Consider the following 23273-nt stretch of genomic DNA (forward strand, 5'->3'; position numbering starts at 1 on the left):
CACTCCTTAGAGCATTGCAGTGCGAGCAGTGTAACCAACTCCCAGCAGCTGCTACAGCGCGTAGGCGAGAGTACTGCAAATGTAGGATTTGGTAGGCTTAGTTGGTATCACTTGGTGGTCTGTATTTACGTAGGCTACACTGTCACTTCTTGTTCCCCTGCGTAGTTGTACTTTCTTTGATGTAACACTCGTTAGAAGTAATGTTTCCTTTTTTTTATTGTTATTTGTTTCCCACTTTGATTTTTATCTATTCTTTCTTTTCTTTTTTTTTCTTTTTTTTGCTATTAACCCTTTCGGCGATATGGGAACTGAGCTTAAAAAGAAAAAAGGGGCAGTTTGGCTGAATCACTTTTCAGTCGCTAAACCACTTGTTAACCCCCGTTTAGTAATTGAAAAGCCAACAGCCAAGACGAGCCAATTGTCTGGTCACTTGTAATGGTCATTCTTACGATTTTGAAGTTTTTTTCCCCCCCGGATGCTGTTCTTGACTTTTCTCTCTTTTTTTTTCCTCCCCTTTTTTTCACATCTTAAAAAAAAGGGTCATCCTAAAGTGATGATTTTTAAATGTCTCTTGATAAAGCACAACAACAGCAAAAATGAAGATAATGCCATTATCTTTTTCTTTTCTTTTTTTTCTTTTTTTTTTTTCAAAAGGTTTATATGACCTTTCAGTCATCGCCATATCGTCGTACGGTGTATGAGTGTTGGGTTCTGGTAAAACCCTTCCTTCCTTGTAGCCTTGTGTTGGTAGTTGTAGCAGCAAGATAGCTTACGAAGTGTGACCTCACAATTAAAAGGAGTGACCTCAAATGATCTCTTGATTTTTGAAGGTACATAGAGAGAGAGAGAGAGAAAAAAAAAAAGATAAGAATAATAATAATGATAATTCGTAGCTTTGTATATATATTTTTTTTTCATATACAGTAAAGTACCTTTTAATTTTTTTTTTTCTTTTGTGTCATGAACCAGTATGCCAGTATGTATTGCAACCCATCATTATATTTTTTTTTTTATTCACTTCAAATTTTTTTTTTCGATAAATGTAGCTGTAATGGAAAGTCTTCAATATCTTAGTCAATGTATATTGTTATAACCAGATAATTGATGTTATATGAAGGTGCTGAGTTGTAGGTCCAGATTTTGATTTTCCTCTTGTTTCTTTTCTCAGGAATTGTCGGGATTTTGCCAGATGGCAAGTTTCCTTTGGGAGAATATATCGGTTTGAACCCTGCATTAAACCTGGTTGGGCACACCTGAATCACCCCGCTCACTGGCAGCTTGGGTCGAAACTCATAATGCCTTGTATATAACCCTATGGACCTTTCGAACATGCTGTGGTGCCCTTCTCATCTCCCACCGTTCATTTGAGGCAACACGAGGATAGAAATGAATGATTTCTTCTGTGATTATTGTTGGCATTTAAAGACAGTTAATACAAAAAAAACAAAAAAAAATGCATCTATATAAAAAAAAAAACACAAACTTAGACCACCCCCCTCCCCCCCTCCCCCCATGGAAAATTGTGGTTGTTGTCCTGGTGATCAAAGAATATATATATATATAAACATCATTTATATCTATACACCCGGAAGATGTTGCGTGGGTCTTGTCTTTAAAAAAAAAAAAAAAACCATTTCACCAAAGGGCTGTCAGTTATTGTGTGCAATGAGGAACACTTCCTATCCAGTCTTGTTGCTGCAACTTCATTTATAATTATATATGTATATGTATATATGTATATGTAAAGGTTATATATGTATGTATATATATGTGTATATATATATATATATATAAACATATACATCTAGGTGTTTTGGAACGGCCTCCAGTCTAACTGTAGTTCCTCGTCCCCTGGGTGAGGTTAATAATTATTACAATGGTTTTCGATTTCCCCCCCCTAATATTTTTTTTTTTGAGATTTTTCTATGGTCGTAATTGTTTTTCAGGGGGTGGGGGTGGGGGGTTTCCTGGGGAGATACATATTGTTTTGGTTTTCTTTCCTTTTTTTTATATATTATATATATTACGAAGGATTTCCTCAATTGTCCCATATTATTTTTTAAGACTATATATATAAATATATATTTTAAGTTCCCTTATTTTTTTTTTTTTTTTTCTGGGAGGACATTCGGAATGGCCGGGCCGAGCGGGGTCCGATTCCTGAATAAGACCTGATACCATCCTAACGTTTAAAAGGATCCATCCACTTAACTCCTGCGTGTTGCAGACTTGCATCTGCCACACGCCTTATTTAAGTAACTTAATCTTAGCTATATGAAGGAGAGGGAGCGATTCTCTTAAAGGACACTTTATAAAGGTAAAGCATTTCTTCACAAAAAAATCGCATTTGACGTTTTTTTTTTCTTTTTTTCTTTTTTTTTTTTTTTTTTTGAAGTTATCCAAACGGAAGATTTCGATTCCATTGGACGTGAGAGTCTTTAATACCGAAAACGAGATCAGAGATGGTGCATCTTTCAGAGTGTTCGCTACAATATCCTTTGTGATCTTACTATATAATCTACGAATCCCGGAGCATTCTGGATTACTCGGGAGGGTCGAGCCCGTGAGGCGGGCGAGGGAGGAGGAGGACCTCCTTCGGAGAGGGAAAAAGGAAAACCTCTTCGGCGTTCGCGGCCGCCGCAACGTCATGTGCTGTCCCTTTGCGCTGTGGGCCAGCGAAGCCTGAGGTCCTCTCTCTCTCTCTCTCTCTCTCTCTCTCTCTCTCTCTCTCTCTCTCTCTCTCTCTCTCTCTCTCTCTCTCTCACCTTCACGCAGCAAGCAGCAGTCCTCCTGCTCCTCCTCATCTCCTCCTCCTCCTCCCCAAAGCCACTGACTTTCCCGATGCTCCGGAATTTCAGCTTCATACCGTTACTTGTTAGCAAAGTAAGTCTCTCATATTCTAGATGTCAACTTACTATCCTGAGGCGAACGAAGTCTTTTGTGTGTTTGTGTGTGTGTGTGTTGAATATATTTCCCCCCCGAGGGACAGATCGTCTCCGTTGGGCGAAGATTGAGAACTGAATTTCACAGGTTCGTTGAGACAAACCCGTCACCAGTGAACGAGGAAGAGGAACATCACTCGCGCTGGTGAAGAGAGAGAGAGAGAGAGAGAGAGAGTGACTGTGGGTCTTTCTTGTTCCAAAGGCGGTTTGCAAACCTCACCTCATAAGTTACCATCTAGAATATGTGCTCAAGTTGACAACGATCCGTTCTCCATATTTCATTGTCATTTGACGATTTTCCACTGATGAGCCACTCTGCCGGCGACTTTAAACCATAAGACATGCGACTCGAAGTAATAATTTTTTTTTCCCCCTCCTCCTCTTGCCGTAACCCGTCAGGAAATGATATGTGAATCAGATTCCAAAAGATAAAAGAGAAAAAAAAAAAGAGTCGAAGTCATAGAGACGAAAGCTGTACAATTAAGGTTTAAAATCGAAGGCCGAATCGTAACAGCGGGTCCCCTCGTCCAGTTCACTGTTTCCTTATTTCTGTGATGAACAAGTATTAAACCGAACGGAGTGCCTTGAATGAGGTTACGGCTGGGTCAAGTAGAGAGCACACTTGACACTTACACAACACCCACAGCCAGCAGGGGATACACTCGAAACACAAGGGCCACAGTGAATGCACACACAGAGGAGGTACACTGAGAAACACAAGGGCTACAGCAAACACACACAGGCGGTACATGCAACACAGGAGCTTCAGTAATCACACACGTAAAGCACTCCAGGATTGTGTGTAGATACACAATCAACACGTGAGATATGTGAACACTTAGGGATGACCTTAAAAATTGGGATACATATGACAAAAGAGTTTATGCTGTAGACACCCGGGTTACAGATGGCCCACGGCAAACACGCTGGAGCCTATTTAACACACAGGAAGTTCACTGGATGTACGTAGTACATACACGGGTACACTTTATAAAGAGATACATCGACACGGGAATACACCTGACACAGGGTTACACATGTAACACGGGGTTTGCAACTGACACTGTTGTCCCCTTGAGTGAGGAAGTCCACACGACACGGGGTTAAGTTGACTTAAGAAACCCTCGAGGTAGAGTAGACTTCACCCATGGGGGAGGGCTGGTCACACACCTTATAGTGTCAAGCTGGTATTACGCTGAGCCAAACAATGTCGCTCCTTTGACTTCATTAGAGAAATGAGTTTAGATTTCCGCCGTTGTTTTTCTTCGGGACGCCGAAGAAGAGATAAAAAGATATCAGTCGGGTTTCACATAATAATTACCGTTGAAGGATCTATTTTACATACAAGGCTGAAATAGTTTCTTTTTCTTTTTTTTTTCCTTACGATCAAAGTAGCTCTTGTTCCGGTACAGCGTCCAGCAATTGCTCTCTACAGTGACAGATTCCTTCCCATACATTTCGACGTATTTAAGTCAGTACTTGGTAAGACGTGTAGAGCAGAGAGAGAGGAACACATCACATCGACAATAAAAAGAAAAAGCGGAAAAGAATACGTGAATAAATGAAGCGATTTCCTCGTTTAGCATAGTCGTAGATCACGCCAAGAAGAGAGAGGTCTCTTGGAAGAAATGTAAAATATATTTTCTCCGTCAGTGTACTACTGTATGTTAGTTGCACAGTTACAAGTGTTTGTTCATCCTATCATTCCATAATGTTTTTTCTTTTTTTTTTTTGCGTGTAAGAACTGGCCACATAGACTCCTCCTGTCCTGTTAGCCACCCGAAGGACAAACTTAAAAGAAAAAGAGAGAAAGAGAGAGAGAGAGAGAGAGAGGTTGTAAGGCACACTATAAACTAATGACTGGCTTTGTTAGTGATCTTTCATTTGGTTTTTGGTTTACATTTTACACATAATTTTTCCACCTAGAGACTAGCAAATGATTTTTTATTTTGGTTTGGATATGCGTTTGTTGCATTTGATTAGGTTTGACTTCTTGCAATGCAAGCCCCCTCCCTCATATAGCAAAAAAAAAAAAAAAGAAAAAGGATCAATATATATATGTATATATATATATATATATATATATATATATATATATATATATATATATATATATATATATATATATATATCAAAAAAAAAATAAATCACATCTCTCTACGAGATGATAATGATAATCCTAGTTTTAGACATTATTAATATTTTTTTTTTCCTCTTCTTTTTTTTTTTGAATGATTTACCCTCCCATCACCTCTAACCTGTAACTCGTCATTGTAGAATAAGATTAAGCTGCTGCTCTTATATATGTAGATATGTAGGTGCTAGCGAGCCCTGTATGATAATGCCCTATGTAGTGTATTAGTCCTCCAGTAGGAACCTCTTCACATGTAAATGTTTTGGTTGTAAAACAAACAAACAAACAAAAAAAAAGGATAATGCTTATATTAATATTAACTATTAATTGTAATGGAATACAATATAGTTTTTTGTTTTTTGTTTTTCATTTTTGTGTTATTGTTTTGGCACAGGAATGAGCGCATGGCCAAGATATATCTAGGACGCCCCCAAGTGGTTGGTTTTTCTAGGGCGAAACTAGTCTCTGACACCTAGTTGTTCTAGAGGGTATTAATGTCCAGATATATAAGGTCATTCTAGAGTCAGTTTACTAGGCCAAGTAAATACGAAAAATAATAATGATAATAATGATAATAATAATGTGGATAAAAAAAAAATTAAAAAAAGTCTTTAGATTTTCTGCCGTTGCCCCAAAAGTTTCTTGTGTAGGGGAGTGTGTTTTTGTTTTTAACCAACGGTGCTTAGAGTATTAGAACACACGTAGAATGAGGCCAGTCATTGTATAGGACTCTCAATCGCTGTAGGCCTAGGGGAGGGAAGGTGAACCCTCTCTCGCGTTCTTGTTCCGTGACAGACAGGCGGCGGAGGTCAACACCAGGTGTGAAGAGAAAAAAAAAAAGTAAATATAAAAAAAACGAGAAGATAAACGATATATTTAAACGATGCGTAACACACACACACGCGCGAGCCAATCTACGATCGCAGCTTTTCTGCTTGTAATCCACAGGTCACGAGCAGGGACGACGCGTTCCATGATCGTGAGCCTTTTAAAAGAAAAAAAAAAAAAGGTCATTGAATGATTAGAGGAAAAAAAAAAAGTGATGTTAAATTTCTTAAAAGTTACCCCTGTTATGTTTACCTTCCGGGACCTGAAAGAACACGAGATCAGGGGTGAGTACAATTCAGTGCCAATTCCGTCACTTTTTTAACTATGCAAACTGCGATATTCAACATAAATACTCATTTTGTGGTCTAGTCAGGGAAACGTGACGTTCCCATTTGTAATTAACACTTTAATTATTTTTTTTCTCCCCTCTCTTGTGACTGCGGGGTAAAGCAGTGCTCCCGCAATAATGATAATGATAATAATAATAAAAATCAGGGAACGGTTGTGGTGATTTTCTTTGTTAGGGTTTTGTGGGCAGTAGTCTCGTTAGCTGATGATATATATAATGCTAAAAGATATATTGGGTTAGAACGACCTCTTTGAGTCTTACAATGATTTAGCTGTGAATCATGGCTATATATATATATATATGAAAAAAAAACTTTTATTTTCTTGTTATACGCGCGCATAATTGTATTTACCGAGATGTGTATTATATTGTATAACACTTATCTCTACAGCTTTTTAAAATGAGAGAGAAGATTCGTTTTGCTTATATACACTTACTATGTGACATTGGTATATGTGTGTGTGCGTGTATGTGTCTGTGTGTGATATATATATATATATATATATATATATATATATATATATATATATATATATATATATATATATATATATATATAATATGTGGGCTTGGCCGTCGCGTTCGCATCGGTCCATTATTATCATCATCATTTATTTACTAACCCTTCTGAACCTATTCTATCATCGGTTGGGGGCGGCATGCGTCCATATTCTCTCTCTCCCGCTTTTAAACCCTGGCGTTCGTGCGGGAAGGGGAGGGTTGTGTTGTGGGGTGGGTGTCTGTCTGCCTTCGTTCGTCACCGACCTTGTTTTCTCACCTTGTGTTTTCGTAACACCGGCTTTTTGTGGGGGGGTGGTGTCTCATTTTAACCCCCCGTGTCTCTCACCTGTGTTCTCATTGGTTGGTTTGTGTCTCATTAACCTTGTCTGTTCCACCTCTCAATCATGTCGATTGAGAGGGGGTTTTCAATCCTCTGTGCTCTGTGTGTGTGTCCCTCCGCCCATTTTTTTTCTTTTTTTTATATAGAGGGAAAGTTGGATCTCCACAAATGTTTGGCTGATTTCTAACAAAACAAGACTTTTGCTATTTTACTAAAGGTCTGGATTTTCAAATGATGAGCCGCGGTCTATCTTTTGGTGGCTGATCTTCCTTTTTTTATATAGTAATATATATATATATATATATATATATATATATATATATATATATATATATATATATATATATATATACTTTGTATATTTTCTTGAGAATCTCACTTCATCTTAGTGGTTCTTGAGATATATATGTGTGGGTTTTTTTCCCCATCTCTTACCATGAGAGTTGATGTTTTAACTCTCTCAAGTTTGGTGCCAATTGTTTTTTCCAGCTCCTAGGTAATGACAGACATTAACCCCTAATAACCTTCTTTTTTTTTTATATACATTCGCACAGGAGCAGTTTCTTAATGAGCACAATCATGATGTGCTCATCTGCAGCCATTACAGAATTTAATTTTTTTTTTCTCTCTAAATCCCAGCTAACATTTTCCTTAAAAAAAAATTTAATAACCTTTACAGATAAATCATCTCTCATCGACATATCTTTCCTGATCCTTCACATACATTGAACCCCAATTACCTTATTTATGTCTGTCGTCCACATACCTGGCTTTTGTTTAACAAATGTAGACTTATTTTAAGGTAATTCAGCCCCCCCTCCCCCCTTTATATATATATATATATGTATATATATTTATATATGCACAATCCATCCCCCCCCCCCTCCTCCTCCTCCTCCACCCCCTTTTTTTTTTTTTTTTTCATACCGAGTCTCGCCGAGTCGTCCTCGAAGGCTCCAAATCCTCGATCGAGTTGCAACTTGTATCTAGATCCTACGCTTGCGGGTTCCAACTGCAAAGCCCCCCCGTGATGTAGCAACGCCAGCCACGTTCAAACGGTCGTCGCAGAACGTTTAAAAAAAATAAAAAAATAAAAAAAAAGAGACGTCGGGTTTGCGCAACGTACCCAGTCGGCGTTGTTCCCTTCCCTTTCTACCCCCCCCTTCCCATTTTTCTCTTCCCCCCTCCCCCCTCCCCCCTTTTCAACCAATACCGTTTGAAATTAAGCGCTGCTTCCATTTCCAAGAGTCACATGGCCTAGCATTTTGTGGTATTGGAGAAGGGGTGAGGAGGGGATGGGAAAAAAAGGAAAAGAAGGGAGTTTCCGAATTTTTTTTTTTTGGTTACGCTTAGGGAAGAAAAAACACAACAGAACGGAAAAGAATAATATACTTTTTTCTGCTTTATATAATATATGTATATATATGTATATATATATATATATATATATATATATATATATATATATATATATATATATATATATATATATATCACACTTTTTTCCCCACACACATGATGTAATATGTTACATTAAGAGAAAAAGAAATATAACTTTCCCATTTCAAAGCATGCATTTTTATTGTTGATTATTCTATGTTTTTTCTTTCAATTATTTACGCATATCATAAATGTAATTTTCTACTGTAATCTTGATGTCGGAACAATGGCATCCAAGAAGCTATTTGTTTCCTAAGGGCTTCCCCCTGACCACCCATGGACGATGGCTTATTTTCCAAACAGTCAAAAGAAGAAAAGATTTTTTTCACTTAGAAAAAAAGAAAATTAAAATTGGATGCGCGACGCTCGCGCGCGCTCCGTGCGAACGCTTGTAACGTCCTTTCACGAACGAATTTGAGAATCTGATTTTTTTTACTTCTTCTTTCTCTCCCCCGCTTGAATGTGAGGGCGGGTTAGAAAGCCGAGGTCCCTGGGTGGTTTTGGGTTAGAACGTAGCCCTCCTTTCGGGTCTTGCTTGGGCGCCACATTAGCTTGTCACAAGTCTCTCTCTCTCTTTCTCATGAATCTGCCTCATTAAACCTCCTTCCTCACCGCCCCCCTGAAAATCGAGACGCGCTGCCTCATATACCACACACCTCACCCCTCCCTCTCACGCCAACCCTCCCTCATCAGTGAGGTTAGTGTGAGGGACGAGGAAAGGGAGGTAGTGCATACCTCCCTCTTCTCTTCCTCTCTCCCTCAGTGGTGAGGGATGGGAAGAGCACGGGAGGGGAGAGAGGTGGAGTTGAACTTTAAGGGAGCGTAAGGTAGGATAGAGGGAGTCAAATAAGAGACTCCCTCTCTCTCTCTCTTCACCTGAGTTCAAAAACGAGACAAAAAGAAAGAAAAAAAAGAGGCGATGTAGATTTTTTTTCTTTTTTTTTTTTAAACACTTTCTTCCATTTAGCAATAACATGAGAGCTTGTGGCATAGCTACAGATGGTAGACGGGTGGCCGGGTTAGTACCATTAACCTTGAAACCCCCGGGCCCCAAATAGACCAAACCATATGCGTTTATGTACGCCTAAACGTAAGCAGTTCAACACCTAAAACTCATTTAAACAAATTAATTATGTATGTATGTAAAATAAAAATAATGGTCAAAATTTTTTAAAACGTTCTATTTCCTTCTAGTATGTTGCCAATTACTTCACGCACTCTAGAGTGTATTTTTAGATGAGACGAGTTGAGTTGCATGAGTACTCTGAGGCATGCGTAAAGGTTGACCCAGTGTTTTTAGACTCTAGCCATTCTAGACCATCTTAGATACATATTTCTGGTAAATCTAGTGTACTCTGTGTATCTCTAGGTGCAACAGACTTTGGCGGTGAAATAGGCGTAGGCGCGTTCTTAGTTTTACTCATACAAGTAGTACCTTTTTGGAGGATATCTAACGTCAGTGTAGAATTGTCTGCTAAATGAAGGACGATACTTGTAGAGAGTGTGTGTGCCTTCGCCTCCCTTTAACTCTGCTTCTTTGCCATTATCATAGAGCCAGTTTCTTAAACGCTGTACTGTAGCCCTCCCCCTCTCCCCCCTCGCTCGCCCCCGCCCGCCCGCCCCCCGCCCCTTTTGTCCACTACACTTTGCAACTATAATCTTGAGTACAAGTTTTTTCTGGCACGATAATTTGTAGCCTTTCTGTACGATGCTGTGGCGTCCATTGTGTGTGGCGAGTACAATAATAACGACTGTGGTACTCTTACTATTATTATTATTATTATTATTATTATTATTATTATTATTATCATTATTATTTATATATATATATATATTGTGTCATGATCAGCTCTTTTCGCTCTTAGAGGGTCTAGCTGTAAGGCATATGTATATATTTTTTCTCAAAGGACGTGTTCCTTTGGGGAAAAAGAAAAAAAAAATATTAGAAGAATGCCCCTTTTTTTTTTTTTGAAATGGGAACTACGGCTTATTTTACTACTAATGTTCTTGTTATATTAGCTGGGATCTTACTGTCTTATACTTCTTACTTCCCATTAAATCAATTTTATGATTTTTATTGAAAAAAAAAAAATTCTTCACAAAAATTTAAAATTTGATGATTTTTATGATTTTGCTGTTGAGCACAATGCTGGAGACGATTATGAACATCTGGCCTCACTTGGCTCTTGGTCAGGCGAGGAATATAGAGGTTTGTAAACGTTTCTTTGTCTCCTTTGATGAGTCAAGAAAAAAAAAGAAAAAAAGATTTAAAAATTATAAAGAAAAAATAACACCTTGAAACCACCGGGTATTTAGCATTAAGAGAGCAAATGTATTGTGTTGTCTTGGTCCTCCTATATCTCTCACTCCCCTTCTACACACACACACACACACAGACACAGACACACACCTACCTCCCATCTACCTCCCCTTAAGACTCCTGGTGGTTGAGAACAATAATGTTTGAAAGTCTTAAGCATTTATTATAAGACGGTAGGATCACGCCCGAGCTATTATGAACACCTTCCCATTTAAAAAAAGGCTGACCGCCGTTGACCACTTGACGTTTTCTGTGGTTATAGGCCTGACTGCCGCCATACCGCTTAGAAATGAGAGTCACGGTGCAAGCAAAGCCCTTACCTCCAATACGCTCCCCCATATACGCGCCGTCCATGTTCTAACACCTGGTAAGGAAAAAATACACCTTCGTTTTAGCGAATGTTGCATAACATTATATACCATTTTCAAAGTTCAAGCTTCGGACTAGAGAGAGTAGTAGTACACTGAGATTGGTCTCCAGTGATTCCTCTTTATGTATATATATATATATATATATATATATATATATATATATATATATATATATATGTATATATATATATATTATATATATATATATATATATATATATATATATATATATATATATATGTATATATATATATATATTATATATATATATATATATATATATATATATATATATATATATATGTATAATATATATATATATATATATATATATATATATATATATATATATATAAGGTCTTGATTTCTGTAGAATTTTCATGACAGTTCGAGTGGGTCAATGGTTACCATGCCGAAGGGAGGATCATGCACGTCTTATAACCCCCCCTCAGGACCAGATGAAAAGCTGTCTTTGTATGTAGACTCCGTAGAATATAATATATTCATCCATTTTTTCCCCCCCTCTCAATTTTTTTTTTTTATTTTATTTTGGTGTCTTGTTAAAACTGTTGTATTAGATATACATATATGTATATTTCTAAGTTCTTAGGTTTGTCTAGTTAGAAGAATTTATTGTTTGTTAAAATATTTATATAAAAGAGATATGAAATTAGTTGAATTAGGAGGATCTTGATTTTTTTTCCTTTGGAATTTTATTTTTTGTTTATTACTGATATAGAAACCACAGAATCCAATTTTATTGTTTGATTTGAATTGATTACTAGATTAGTTCCATTGTAGAATGATAAAGAAAATAATAGTTGATTTACCCTATTTTTTAGTAAGTCATTATTTATTATTATTTATTATTATTATTATTATTATTATTATTATTATTATTATTATTATTATTATTATAAAAGAAGGGGGTATTATCAGTTTTAATATCAGGCCAAGTGAATGCATTTTTTAGAGAGAGAGAGAAAGAAAGAGAGAAAGAAAGAGAGAAAGTCAAAAGAAGAAACACGGAAGAGAGGAAAAAAGCTTGAAGTAAGTACCCAACAGAAGGGGCAGCTGTGCTCCGGCTACCGCCACCAACCCAACCCAACCTCGCACCTTGGCCGTGCTGTTTCTGTGCTGTGACCAAGATAGCCATTAGCTCAAACTTTACTATCAACATTTTCCTTAGCTTGATATATATATATATTCTAGGTCAAACTTTTTAGAAGACGCTATAGAACGAATGATCTGGGAATAGAGGTCAAAGCAAGAGACCAGCTTAGAAGTGGAATGAAGAAAGAAGACCTCTGCTAGACAACCTCTTCTAGATCATAGTCTCTCTCTAGAATCTAGTGTCTTATTAGGTATAGAATCTATAGAGGTGTCTATAGGTGATAGAATCTATAGAGGAATCTTAGCCAGTGTTTGGCAAGCGCCTTCATCTACATGTTTGATTTATAACCAATGTTTTAGTGTAATCTAGATAGTGACTTATCACTCTTAATCTAGGAGAATGTGTCATTAGTCAAAGATGCTGTCATGATCTGCGATTATGATAAGATGAATTAGATTACTAGATAACCAAGCAGTACTAGATTACTAAGAGAGAAAAAAACTACTTAGAATACTCACTGTGTCTTCATAGCAGACTAACTTCTCCTTCCTACAGGTTAATAGAGGACAACTTTTAGACCTTAGAGGAATTTTTTAGCCACATTTTTGTAGTTTTTCGTAGAACCATTTCATAGTTGAAATCGACTATAGTATGTCTTTTAGTCTCCGTCTTGTGTTGGGGCTGGCATGTTCCTGTCCCCCAAGCAAGAAAGAACTTTTGAAAGCATTTTTAGTATTTTAAGGGTTCTATTTATACATTTCTTTGAGGCTTCACTAATAATTTGATCACTAACACTTTTGCCAATAAAGATCTTAAAAAACCCTTGATGCAATGCTCTTGGTCGGGTTATACATTTTATCACAGACTTTGCCAATTTGATTTTTTTTTTTCCTTGGTGTGTGTTGTATGAATTTTTCATACTAACTGTCCAGCTTTTATCATTGAAGCTTCGTCCCGACCTCGACAGTATTAATGCTATGAACTTTTAATCAAGCAATTACATTTTCTAATCCCACTTTGCCATTTACCTTTTGTGTGAAGTGAGATCTATATTACAAAAAGACAATTTTTCCTACCTTTTTTTTTTTTACAAAAATAAAAAATTTTTTTTTGGGCCTTGACCTATTTTGACCTGAGTAGCCCCCGACACGTCGCCATGACCCCAGTTGACAGTATGTTATCCCATCCTCCCACATAGGTTTCCCGGCCGGGTGTGGCTATTTCCCTTCGGCAACTGGAGCTTCCATCACTGGTGTGTCGCCTCAGACGCCCACTCCCGCGGACGGGTTCAAAGCCGCGGCGTACTACGACTCCGGCGCCGTCGCCACCCCTACCCTCACCCCGACCGCACCCATCACGCCCACGCTGACGGTAAGACCTGCCACGCCCGCATATGTATGTGTATATATGCGCGCGTATGTGTGTCTCCTCCTTCCCCCAACCTCTCCTCTTCGTGTGTTAGAGGAGGAGGAGGAGGAGTGTGTGTATGTGTGTGTTTACTGTTGCCGTGAAAACAATAAAAAGAAATACCCGTAGACCAGATGGGTAGGTAAGAGAAGTCCCTTAGAACTTTCGATTCGGCACTTTCAGGGGGATGTGACAGAGGATATGTTACATTACCACCTCCAGGCTGAGCGACTGGCTGCAGCCGGTACCTATTACGATTCCGGAGCCCTGGCTGCGGTCACTATGAGTGGCTCAGGTGGCGACCAGCGAGGCCAGCAACCCATACAGGTCACTGCTGCCGCTCCCGCCCCGCCCGCACCACACACAAGGGCTGACCACATCAATTCTTCTCCAATGCTCAGGACAACAGGTGAGGCATTAACAAACCCAACCCCCCCACCACCCCAACTCTCCCTCGCGTGCCCTGTTCTTCCTCTACTGCACCGTGGTTGTGTGCGTGTGTGTGTCATGCTTTATGTTAAGGTGTCCAAACTGTGTGTGTGGGATACTTCTAGAAGGGTTTTCATCAAAGGGGCAGAATTGTTCTAGACATATATATATATATATATATATATATATATATATATATATATATATATATATATATATATATATAGTTCTATGTAGAAGACAGTTAGAGGGGATTTAGACTCTTTAAACAAGGTTGATAATAAAGTACGTGATAAAGTACGTACGATGGTTGTTAGTTAACAAGGATTTTAAACAGCCTCTTGTGGAAGGGTATTAAACTGTGGGAATTACTTAAGATTTTTAACTTTTTTTTTTTTTTGAAAGTATGTTGAAGTCTGTAGGATGTTTATAGAATGATTTTAAGCTTTGTGTGGATTTTATATTTTGAAGTACGTGAAGTCTCCGAGAAGTGCATTGAACTAGGAGAATGTAAAGTTGAGATCCTTTTTAAAAGGGATCTCACACCGTGTGGGATGCTTCAAGGAGGGCATTCAGCACAGGGATTCTTTAAGAGGAACAATAGAGTATGTAGGATGCTTTTAAGAAGGATTTAAACTCACAGGATACTGTTATAAGTACTCTAATCCAAGGGTATATGAGATTCTTTCGAGAGGATTTTTGGGGTAGGATTTTTTTTTAATAGAAAGGGATTTAACTATTTGGGATAGTTTTTGAAGAATTTTGAACAGTATTTATGTGAGGTTTTTACCTAGGATTTCTCGAGAGAATGTTAAATTATTGGACAATTTTTTGTAGAAAGGTGTTTTAGAGGTATTTAGAAATTGATATAGAATCATGTTTCTCTAGTATATATTTGTACTTTAGAAATTGATATACAATATTTTTTCTCTAGTATGTATTTGTACTTTGTTGTTGCAATATACAATTTTTATTGCTAGAAAATTTACAGTTTTAATCTTGTAGATCATTTTGATACTGTACTTAGTACTGTAGATATTTGAGAATTTTATGTACTATGAGATACATTAATTTTTAATTAGTAGTATTGATTGATGGTAACTGTAGAGCTTTTAAACCATTTATTAGTTAATGTTGTTGATGAGTATAATCATAGTAATATCCTTATATCATTATTGTAATTATATGTCTTGTTTTATTGATCAATGTTGTCCTAATGACTGTGTTTGCTTTTTGGGTTTGAGAAAAGTTTGAGCTTCTGTGCCGTATAACAGTGTTTCAGACGCCTTTGGCCTTTTTCACTGTAAAGTACGCCTTTGGCCTTTTTCACTGTAAAGTACGACATTAGCCTTCTTCAATGTAAAGTACGCCTTTGGCCTTCTTCATTGTAAAGTACGCCTTTGGCCTTTTTCACTGTAAAGTACGCCTTTGGCCTTTTTCACTGTACGCCTTTGGCCTTTTTTACTGTAAAGTACGACATTAGCCTTCTTCACTGTAAAGTACGCCTTTGGCCTTCTTCATTGTAAAGTACGCCTTTGGCCTTTTTCACTGTAAAGTACGCCTTTGGCCTTTTTCACTGTAAAGTACGCCTTTGGCTTCTTTTACTGAAAAGTACGCCTTTGGGCCTTTTTCACTGTAAAGTACGCCTTTGGCCTTTTTCACTGTAAAGTACGCCTTTGGCCGTTTTCACTGTAAAGTACGCCTTTGGCCTTTTTCACTGTAAAGTACGCCTTTGGCCTTTTTCACTGTAAAGTACGCCTTTGGCCTTCTTCACTGTAAAGTCAGTCCCAATTTAATCATTCAGTTGTGCAATGGCTCTCATGCCCACAGTGTCTTTACGTCATGCAGTCTTGTGGTGTATATTGAATACGACTGAATCTCAGAACTACAGCGAGACACTGTATTTGGTGCAGTATATCGCATTGTCGTCCGCGCATGAAGAACGTACGAGAGGAAGAAGATATTTTCCTTGATTTTTATGAAGGAAAGTTTTTGTTCATAGACGATTTTTTTGGATGAGCTTTGTTACGATAACGTAACATGTAACCTGGTCCACAAGGGGTCAGATCAGGTCATAGTGTCCACAGGGGGGTTAGGAGATCAGGTCATCGTGTCCACAAGGGGTCAGATCAGGTCATCGTGTCCACAAGGGGTTAGGAGATCAGGTCATCGTGTCCACAAGGGGTCAGATCAGGTCATCGTGTCCACAAGGGGTTAGGAGATAAGGTCATCGTGTCCACAAGGGGTCAGATCAGGTCATCGTGTCCACAAGGGGTTAGGAGATCAGGTCATCGTGTCCACAAGGGGTCAGATCAGGTCATCGTGTCCACAAGGGGTTAGGAGATAAGGTCATCGTGTCCACAAGGGGTCAGATCAGGTCATCGTGTCCACAACGGGTCATTCAGTTGCTGTATTCAAAGGGTTGCAGACTCGTTGCTGAATGGTTGAAGCTGTCTGTATTTGAGTGAGGAAAAAAAAGACCGAGTGAAAAAAAATTATTTGGCCTATTGCGAGGCTGTCTGTATTTAAGTGGGGGAAAAAAAAAAAAGACCGAGTGGTAAAATGTTGACCTATTGCGAGGCTGTATCATTTGGATTTACTGTCTCGTCAAAGACCTTCTCACTCCAAGGGAGTTCACCCTTCCCCTGCTGCTGTAAGTAGTGCAGTCCCAGAGGTGCAGGAGTAACACTAGAGAAATTTTTCTCTTTGGAAAGGGTTCGTATATATATATATATATATATATATATATATATATATATATATATATATATATATATATATATATATATATATATATATATCATGGATAATGATGATTAATGACGAGTGAATCTGAATTAGAATTTATTTGACTTCGCTCTGCATTAATAGCTTTTCCGCTAATGATTTAAAAACACGAAACGACACAGGTTTCTAATGACAATTCCGCGTCCCTTCCATATTTCGGGCGTCAGCTATAATGGACTGCTGAGTGAAAACGAATTTTTTTTTTCCTTTTTTTTTTGATATCAGAGTTTTGATTGATGTGTTGTTTACACGCGCGCCAGCACAGCCAAAAGCAACTCCAACCAAATAGTTTCCTACAGAGCCGCGTATGTAAACAGATGATCAGATGCTGTTTTACTTCCTGATATATATATATATATATATATATATATATATATATATATATATATATATATATATATATATATATATATATATATGTATATATATATATGTATGTATATACGTACATATGTATTACAGTCAGAGGGATGGATACCTGGCTTTAAAAAAGTCTCTGTCGCTTTATAATGAAGTAATTTGTGAGAAAACGGTTTGGAAAAAAGGAAAACGGGACTGCAAGAGTTTCCTAAGAACGCCAGCTCGGCCAATAGGCTGTTGTTGCCTCGACTGGAAACGCGCCCTTTTTTTTTTCCCCTTCATTCCTTTAAGTAAATCACTCAGTCATCGTGAATAAGTAGCACCTGCTACTCTACGGTGCAACAGGACACCAGTAGTGCCAACCATCAGTGTAATTCTGCGGATGTGACAGTGATAGAAAACGGTTCCGACGACAGCAACGAGAAGAACCGTTGTTGCTCAAGTGTTTTTCTTCGCTTGTGGTTTCACCCCAACGTACGCCCTTCCCCCCCTTCCATCACACACACACACACCTATAGAGTGTTCCCTTCTCCCCTGCCAGCGGGTTTTTCTCCCCAAATGAGGAGTCTTATCATACACCGAGGCAACACATGCCCCTCCCCCATTCGGTAATGTCGGCTGCTTCCCCTGCCGCTGACGCGTTCAGTGTTTAACTCTCCATTTGCTGGGAGTGTTAGGCTTCCGGACAGTTAAAAGTGTGGGCTTCAACACCCTCATTAGAATCGTGTGACTGTGTTCCTACTGGGAACTGTAAGGGGGTGCAGTGTGGAGTGGGGAGAGGCTAGGGTGGTGGAGGAATGGTGAGTGGTCGTGATACGTTGGCGGTGGAGTGGTATGTGGTGGTGGTCGTAATGGTGATTGTGTGTGCGTGCGTGTAGCATTGCTTGGCTGTGGGGGGCGACAGTGTTGGAAATATGGACCTCCAGTGTGGGTGAGGATATGAAGAAATACGTTAATTCTAATTGCAGTTGGTAAGCAGGTTCGATAATCCCCAAATACAATCTAAAACGTTTTTATCCTCGTTTCAAAGAAATTTTAGTTTTCTCTCTTCCCTCAGCGGTGGGCTGTGTTGTGGGTGGTGTGGGAGGGGAACGAACGGAGAGGGACTGTGTTACTATTTTGGATGCTGTGGGGCAGAAGGCTTTATGGTGCTGTGTTAAATGTGAAGAGCTAAAGGTTATTATATTGCCACGTTGAAGGTTGGGGCTGGAAGGCGCAGGTGCTTTGTTTAAACGATGAAGGGGGTTTTACCATATTTACTCCTATGTTAAAGTGGAAGGCACTGTGACGTGTTAAGTATCATGGGTCATGGCATTTGTGATTACTGTATTGCTGTGATAGATATTAAGATGCGTTGGATGGTACGGAGTCGTGTAGGATGTCGGAGTGAAGAGGGTGCATTGCTGCTGTGTTGTATATCAGAAGGTAACGGGTACTTTCCTGCCGTGTTAAAGGACACGGGGACCTCTGTTGCCATGTTAGAGAGACTAGATGCCAGAGAATTCGAACTTGCTACACTGTTTATGAACAGACAACGTCATATAGTGCTTTGTTGAGAGTTAGATGAGCACATGATGCTCTCTTGTCACATTAGATATCAGGGCCCAGTGACTGAAATGTTGTGGCAGTTATAAATGAAATGTTAGAATGTTGTCTGATGGTGTTTTGAGTGTCGGGGGCCGCGGTGGAACCTGCTTTTAAATTTGAGGTTTTGAATGACACTTGATTGTGATGGTTTATTGTGTCTCATTTAATTGTGTTTTCGGCATATATTCAGCCAGAAGGTCTGGTGTTGTAAAGGGAACGTTGAACGTTAGAGAGGTTTTGGTTTATTTTTATTTTTTTCAAAAAGGAATACAGTCAGATTTTGATGGGAGGTTATGAAGTAGAGGCGTTGCTCAGTTCTTCCTAGTTTTTCTGACGTTGAGGCTCTTAAAGAGGCTCAACCCACTGATGGTAGGTGGATTGCACACCACTGAGACAGATGGCTCAACCCACTAATACGGATGGGTGAGGGTGGCAACTGCTGGGGGCCGTCAGAACCATTAACGGTGGCCTCGTAACCCACATGGTAATGGTAACCATTACCCCTCATCGTGGCATCTCGTCGTGAGCACCAGCATGGTAAATGCATGGTTACCATCTCCATCCCGGGCTGTAATGGTATCTCCCCTTCCCCATGACACCCTCCCCCATTACAACCACAGGCCTCTGGCTCCACCCACCACCCGTGACCCCTGTAAGACACATTCTTGGCAGATATTTTGGAAGCAGACGGACGGGGAAGATACATCCTCGGAAGCCCCCAGCAAGGCGGCTGTGTCCCGACGCCTGTCAATAGCTTATTGTTGGCGCACCGTGGGAGCTTGAGTCTCGTGTCTTCACAGCCTTGTCGTCTGATTGTCACCTCCCTCCCTCCTTCCCTCCCTCCCTTCCTGCCTGTCTGCCAGTCTGCCAATCAGCATAATAGACCCTTGTCATGCTCACCGCTTCGTTGTGGCGTATTCATCTTGATGAGGCCCCAGCTGGAGCCTTGGAGGAAAAAGGGAAGGGTTTGTTTTCCAGGATTTGCAGCTGTGGTGAGGAGGAGAGCCCCGCTGCTGCTGGTGCCGCTGCCGTTGCTGATGCAGCTGGTCGTCCCTCTGATGCTTGCTGGGGAGGAGTGGTGGTGTGGTGGTCGTCGTCCTTGATGGTGCTTATTTAAGGGGGGGAAGAAGAAGGGGGTCGTGCTGCTACAGGTCGTTGTTGTGTTGGTCGAGGAAAGGAAGAGCAGTGTTGGAGATACTGGTTTGGGGAAGGTGGTGTTGGTGATATTGGTGGAGGAGAGGAAGGGAGATACTATTGGTAATACTCGTTTTGTGGGCGGACAGTCGTGCTTGGCGGGGCCAGAGGAAAGTTCGCGTCGATGCTGTACTTCGTTACTTACGAGTCCACACGACGTGGACTGCAGAACTGATGGTTTCAGTGGCACCGAGTGGCCCTTAGCCCGCAGTGCAGGTGACCTTGATGGCACTGAATGAAATTGAAAATGATCCAGAATGTCATCGTCCACGAAGGAGGCTGCTGCAGAAGTCCACGAAGGAGGCTGCAGCAGACGTCCACGAAGGAGGCTGCTGCAGAAGTCGACGACGATCCGGCCATTTCTCGTGACTTGAATCTTCCCGGAAGAAGAAGGAGAGAGAGAGAGAGAGAGAGAGAGAGAGAGAGAGAGAGAGAGAGAGAGAGAGAGAGAATCTTGTTAGGGTCATTACCGCGAGAGGAATTGAATTCTTCGGTCGTCAAGTATGTGAAGTCTGTCAGCCAAGTGGAATCGTTCTTTCTCTTCATGGTACGAGTGAGAATACCGGTTTATGATATATATATATATATATATATATATATATATATATATATATATATATATATATATATAGAGAGAGAGAGAGAGAGAGAGAGAGAGAGAGAGAGAGAGAGAGAGAGAGAGATTTATAGTGCATATGTACGCGCCCTTTTCATAGATCACATGATGCAATATCAACAGCAAGGATTCGAACCCAGTTCATTTCCAATCACGCCAATGAGCCGGGTTCGAATCTAGCAGCACAATTAATCATTACTATAATTCTTCTCAACAGGAAACAACAAAAAGGAGAGAAGGGGGGAAAGAAAATTTCGCCCACTGTATACATCGACTGAGACGAGGAAGACTTAACCCCCCCCCCCCCCCTGGTGTGAGAAGTTCCCCCATACCACTGATTCTATGATGGGTCAACCCCCACTTTTGTTCCACCCTCTCCCTCCCTTCCTCCCTTCCCCGTGTGGCGGAGTTAAACCTCACCAACACCTCCTTACGATAACGTTATACATATATATATATATATATATATATATATATATATATATATATATATATATATATATATATATATATATATATATATATATATACCTCTCTCTATCTCTCTCTCTTTCTTTCTCTCCCCTGCACAGTGATGAACAGCTTCCCTCAGGGGTACGGTCCCCCAACCTCCCCAGCCACGGCCACCAGCAGGGGGTTCGGCCCCGCGGGATCCCCAGGACCCATGGACGTCTTCTCGGCTGCCCCAGGAGACACGGCTGTGGGTTACGTGCAGGCCGCCTCTCCACAGCCCACCTCCTTCCCCGTGGCTGTCAACAGGGTAATGTGTTCAACAGCTTTTCGTCTGTTCTTGTGAACATCTCTGCTCCATACGTGTTGTGTATAACCCCATCTTGATACAACGTGTTGTGCAGCTGTTGGTCTGTGTTGTGAACATCACTTGTGCTATACGTGTTGTCCATCTCTTCAGGTATAAGTGTTGTACATCTCTTGTTCTGTACGTGTTGTACATCACTTGTGCTACACGTGTTGTACAACTTTTGTTCTACGCTTCTTGTGTCTCATATATATATATATATATATATATATATATATATATATATATATATATATATATATATATATATATATATATTCTGCTTAATTATGGTTTCCTGTACCTTCCTCCCTTGTGAGGATACCCATCTGTCTCCTAAATCTATCTTTCCCACCTCCTCTTCCTCCTCCTTCCCGTTCTCTCCCCCCCCCCCCCCCCTTCCCCATCACCGTTGTCCGCCGCTGCTGCCTCTCCTGTTGCTAATTCTTACTTAAGGGATCTGGTATTCATGAGTCAGCGGCCGCTGTGGGATCTTTGGCTTGGAAGTTGGGTAAGTACGATGGTTGTTGGGAGGGAGAGGGAGGTGGAGGTGGAGGTTGGTGGGGGGCGGTTGAGCGTCCAGTCAGGTAGGGTTCTGTCTTTAACACGAGTGTAAATCCAGATTAGTTAGGGAGGAGTGCCACGGGAAGTGCCAGAATTAAGGGTGCTTCGGTGGTGCCAGGATAGAAAGGGAGGGGGTTGGCATTTCGGGGAGGCTAGGATAGGAGGGGTTTGTGCCGCAGAAGCATCAAGATACGGGGTGTGTATGCTTCAAGGGGGGATGTCAGGATAGGAGAGGATGAGTGGATGCTTCGCGGGGTGGGTGCCAGGGTAGGAGAAGAGGTTCCTCGTGGGTACCGAGACAAGGAAGAGAGGTGATACTGAACAGGTGAAAGTAAGGACATACTTTTGTTTCAAAATGGTCTGCACGTGAGGAACCTCCGCTGATGATTTTAGGACACTTGGAGTCTGACGCTAAAGACGCTCGATGTTGGCAGCTGGTACGCGAGGGTGACACACAGGGACATCGAGGCTGAGGTTAGGACATACGAGCCTGACACTGAGACATCGGCTGACGTTTTGATGACGAGTCTTAACAGTAGGACATCAAGACTGACTTCAGGACACTCGTGATCTGACAGTGGGGCATCTGAGTGACATATAGAGACAGTCTGTACCTTTAGCTTGCCACAGACCACAGATGTAATACAGATAAGCTTTACATAGATGCACACACCTATGGTTCGTATATGCAGGGTTAAGAGACGAGGCAACACAAGTGAAAGACCCTCTCCCCGTCATACAGATATTACACACACACACACACACACACCAGCTTTCGGGCCAGTCACACTGGAGTATACGCCTACAGCCTTGAACTCCACAGCTGAGATTTACAGAAGTGCTGCAGCCGTTCGTGGTGAACATTATTTTGACATGCTGATGAAGGAACGTAAATGAAAGTATTGTAAACATCCAGGTAAATTGTAAACATCTAGTAAAACACAGTAACCACACTGTTTAGTAAAGTGACAATATACATGCTGTTAGTAATACAGTTAACAACAGGTCAGTGAAGTAAAACATATCCAGTTAGTAAAACAGTAAACATTCAGTTACTTGTATGGTAAACATCTTGCCAGTAGGACGCACGTTGATCATATATCAACACCAGGATTTTTGTAAACCTGAACTTATATATAAGAAATATCAAGTTCACTGGTGGAAGAAAGGTCAATTTTTTTTTATACGTGAAAA

General features: G+C 40.2%; 1 protein-coding gene across 8 annotated transcripts in view; it reads left to right on the forward strand.

Annotated features, from left to right (window-relative positions):
- The window catches only part of Rbp6 (RNA-binding protein 6), a 1275347-nt gene that overhangs the window by 1104106 nt on the left and 147968 nt on the right, over positions 1-23273 (forward strand). For 5 of the 8 annotated variants that reach the window (XM_071679107.1, XM_071679104.1, XM_071679103.1 and 2 more), the window contains 4 exons: positions 11117-11221; positions 13538-13710; positions 13930-14155; positions 21292-21479. In XM_071679107.1, the coding sequence (XP_071535208.1) occupies positions 11117-11221; positions 13538-13710; positions 13930-14155; positions 21292-21479 (692 nt within the window). The remainder of the gene's footprint in view (positions 1-11116; positions 11222-13537; positions 13711-13929; positions 14156-21291; positions 21480-23273) is intronic. The other 3 variants (XM_071679110.1, XM_071679111.1, XM_071679109.1) reach the window with 2 other exon arrangements.

Source organism: Panulirus ornatus, chromosome 29, assembly GCF_036320965.1.
Source record: "Panulirus ornatus isolate Po-2019 chromosome 29, ASM3632096v1, whole genome shotgun sequence".
Classification (NCBI taxonomy): domain Eukaryota; kingdom Metazoa; phylum Arthropoda; class Malacostraca; order Decapoda; family Palinuridae; genus Panulirus; species Panulirus ornatus.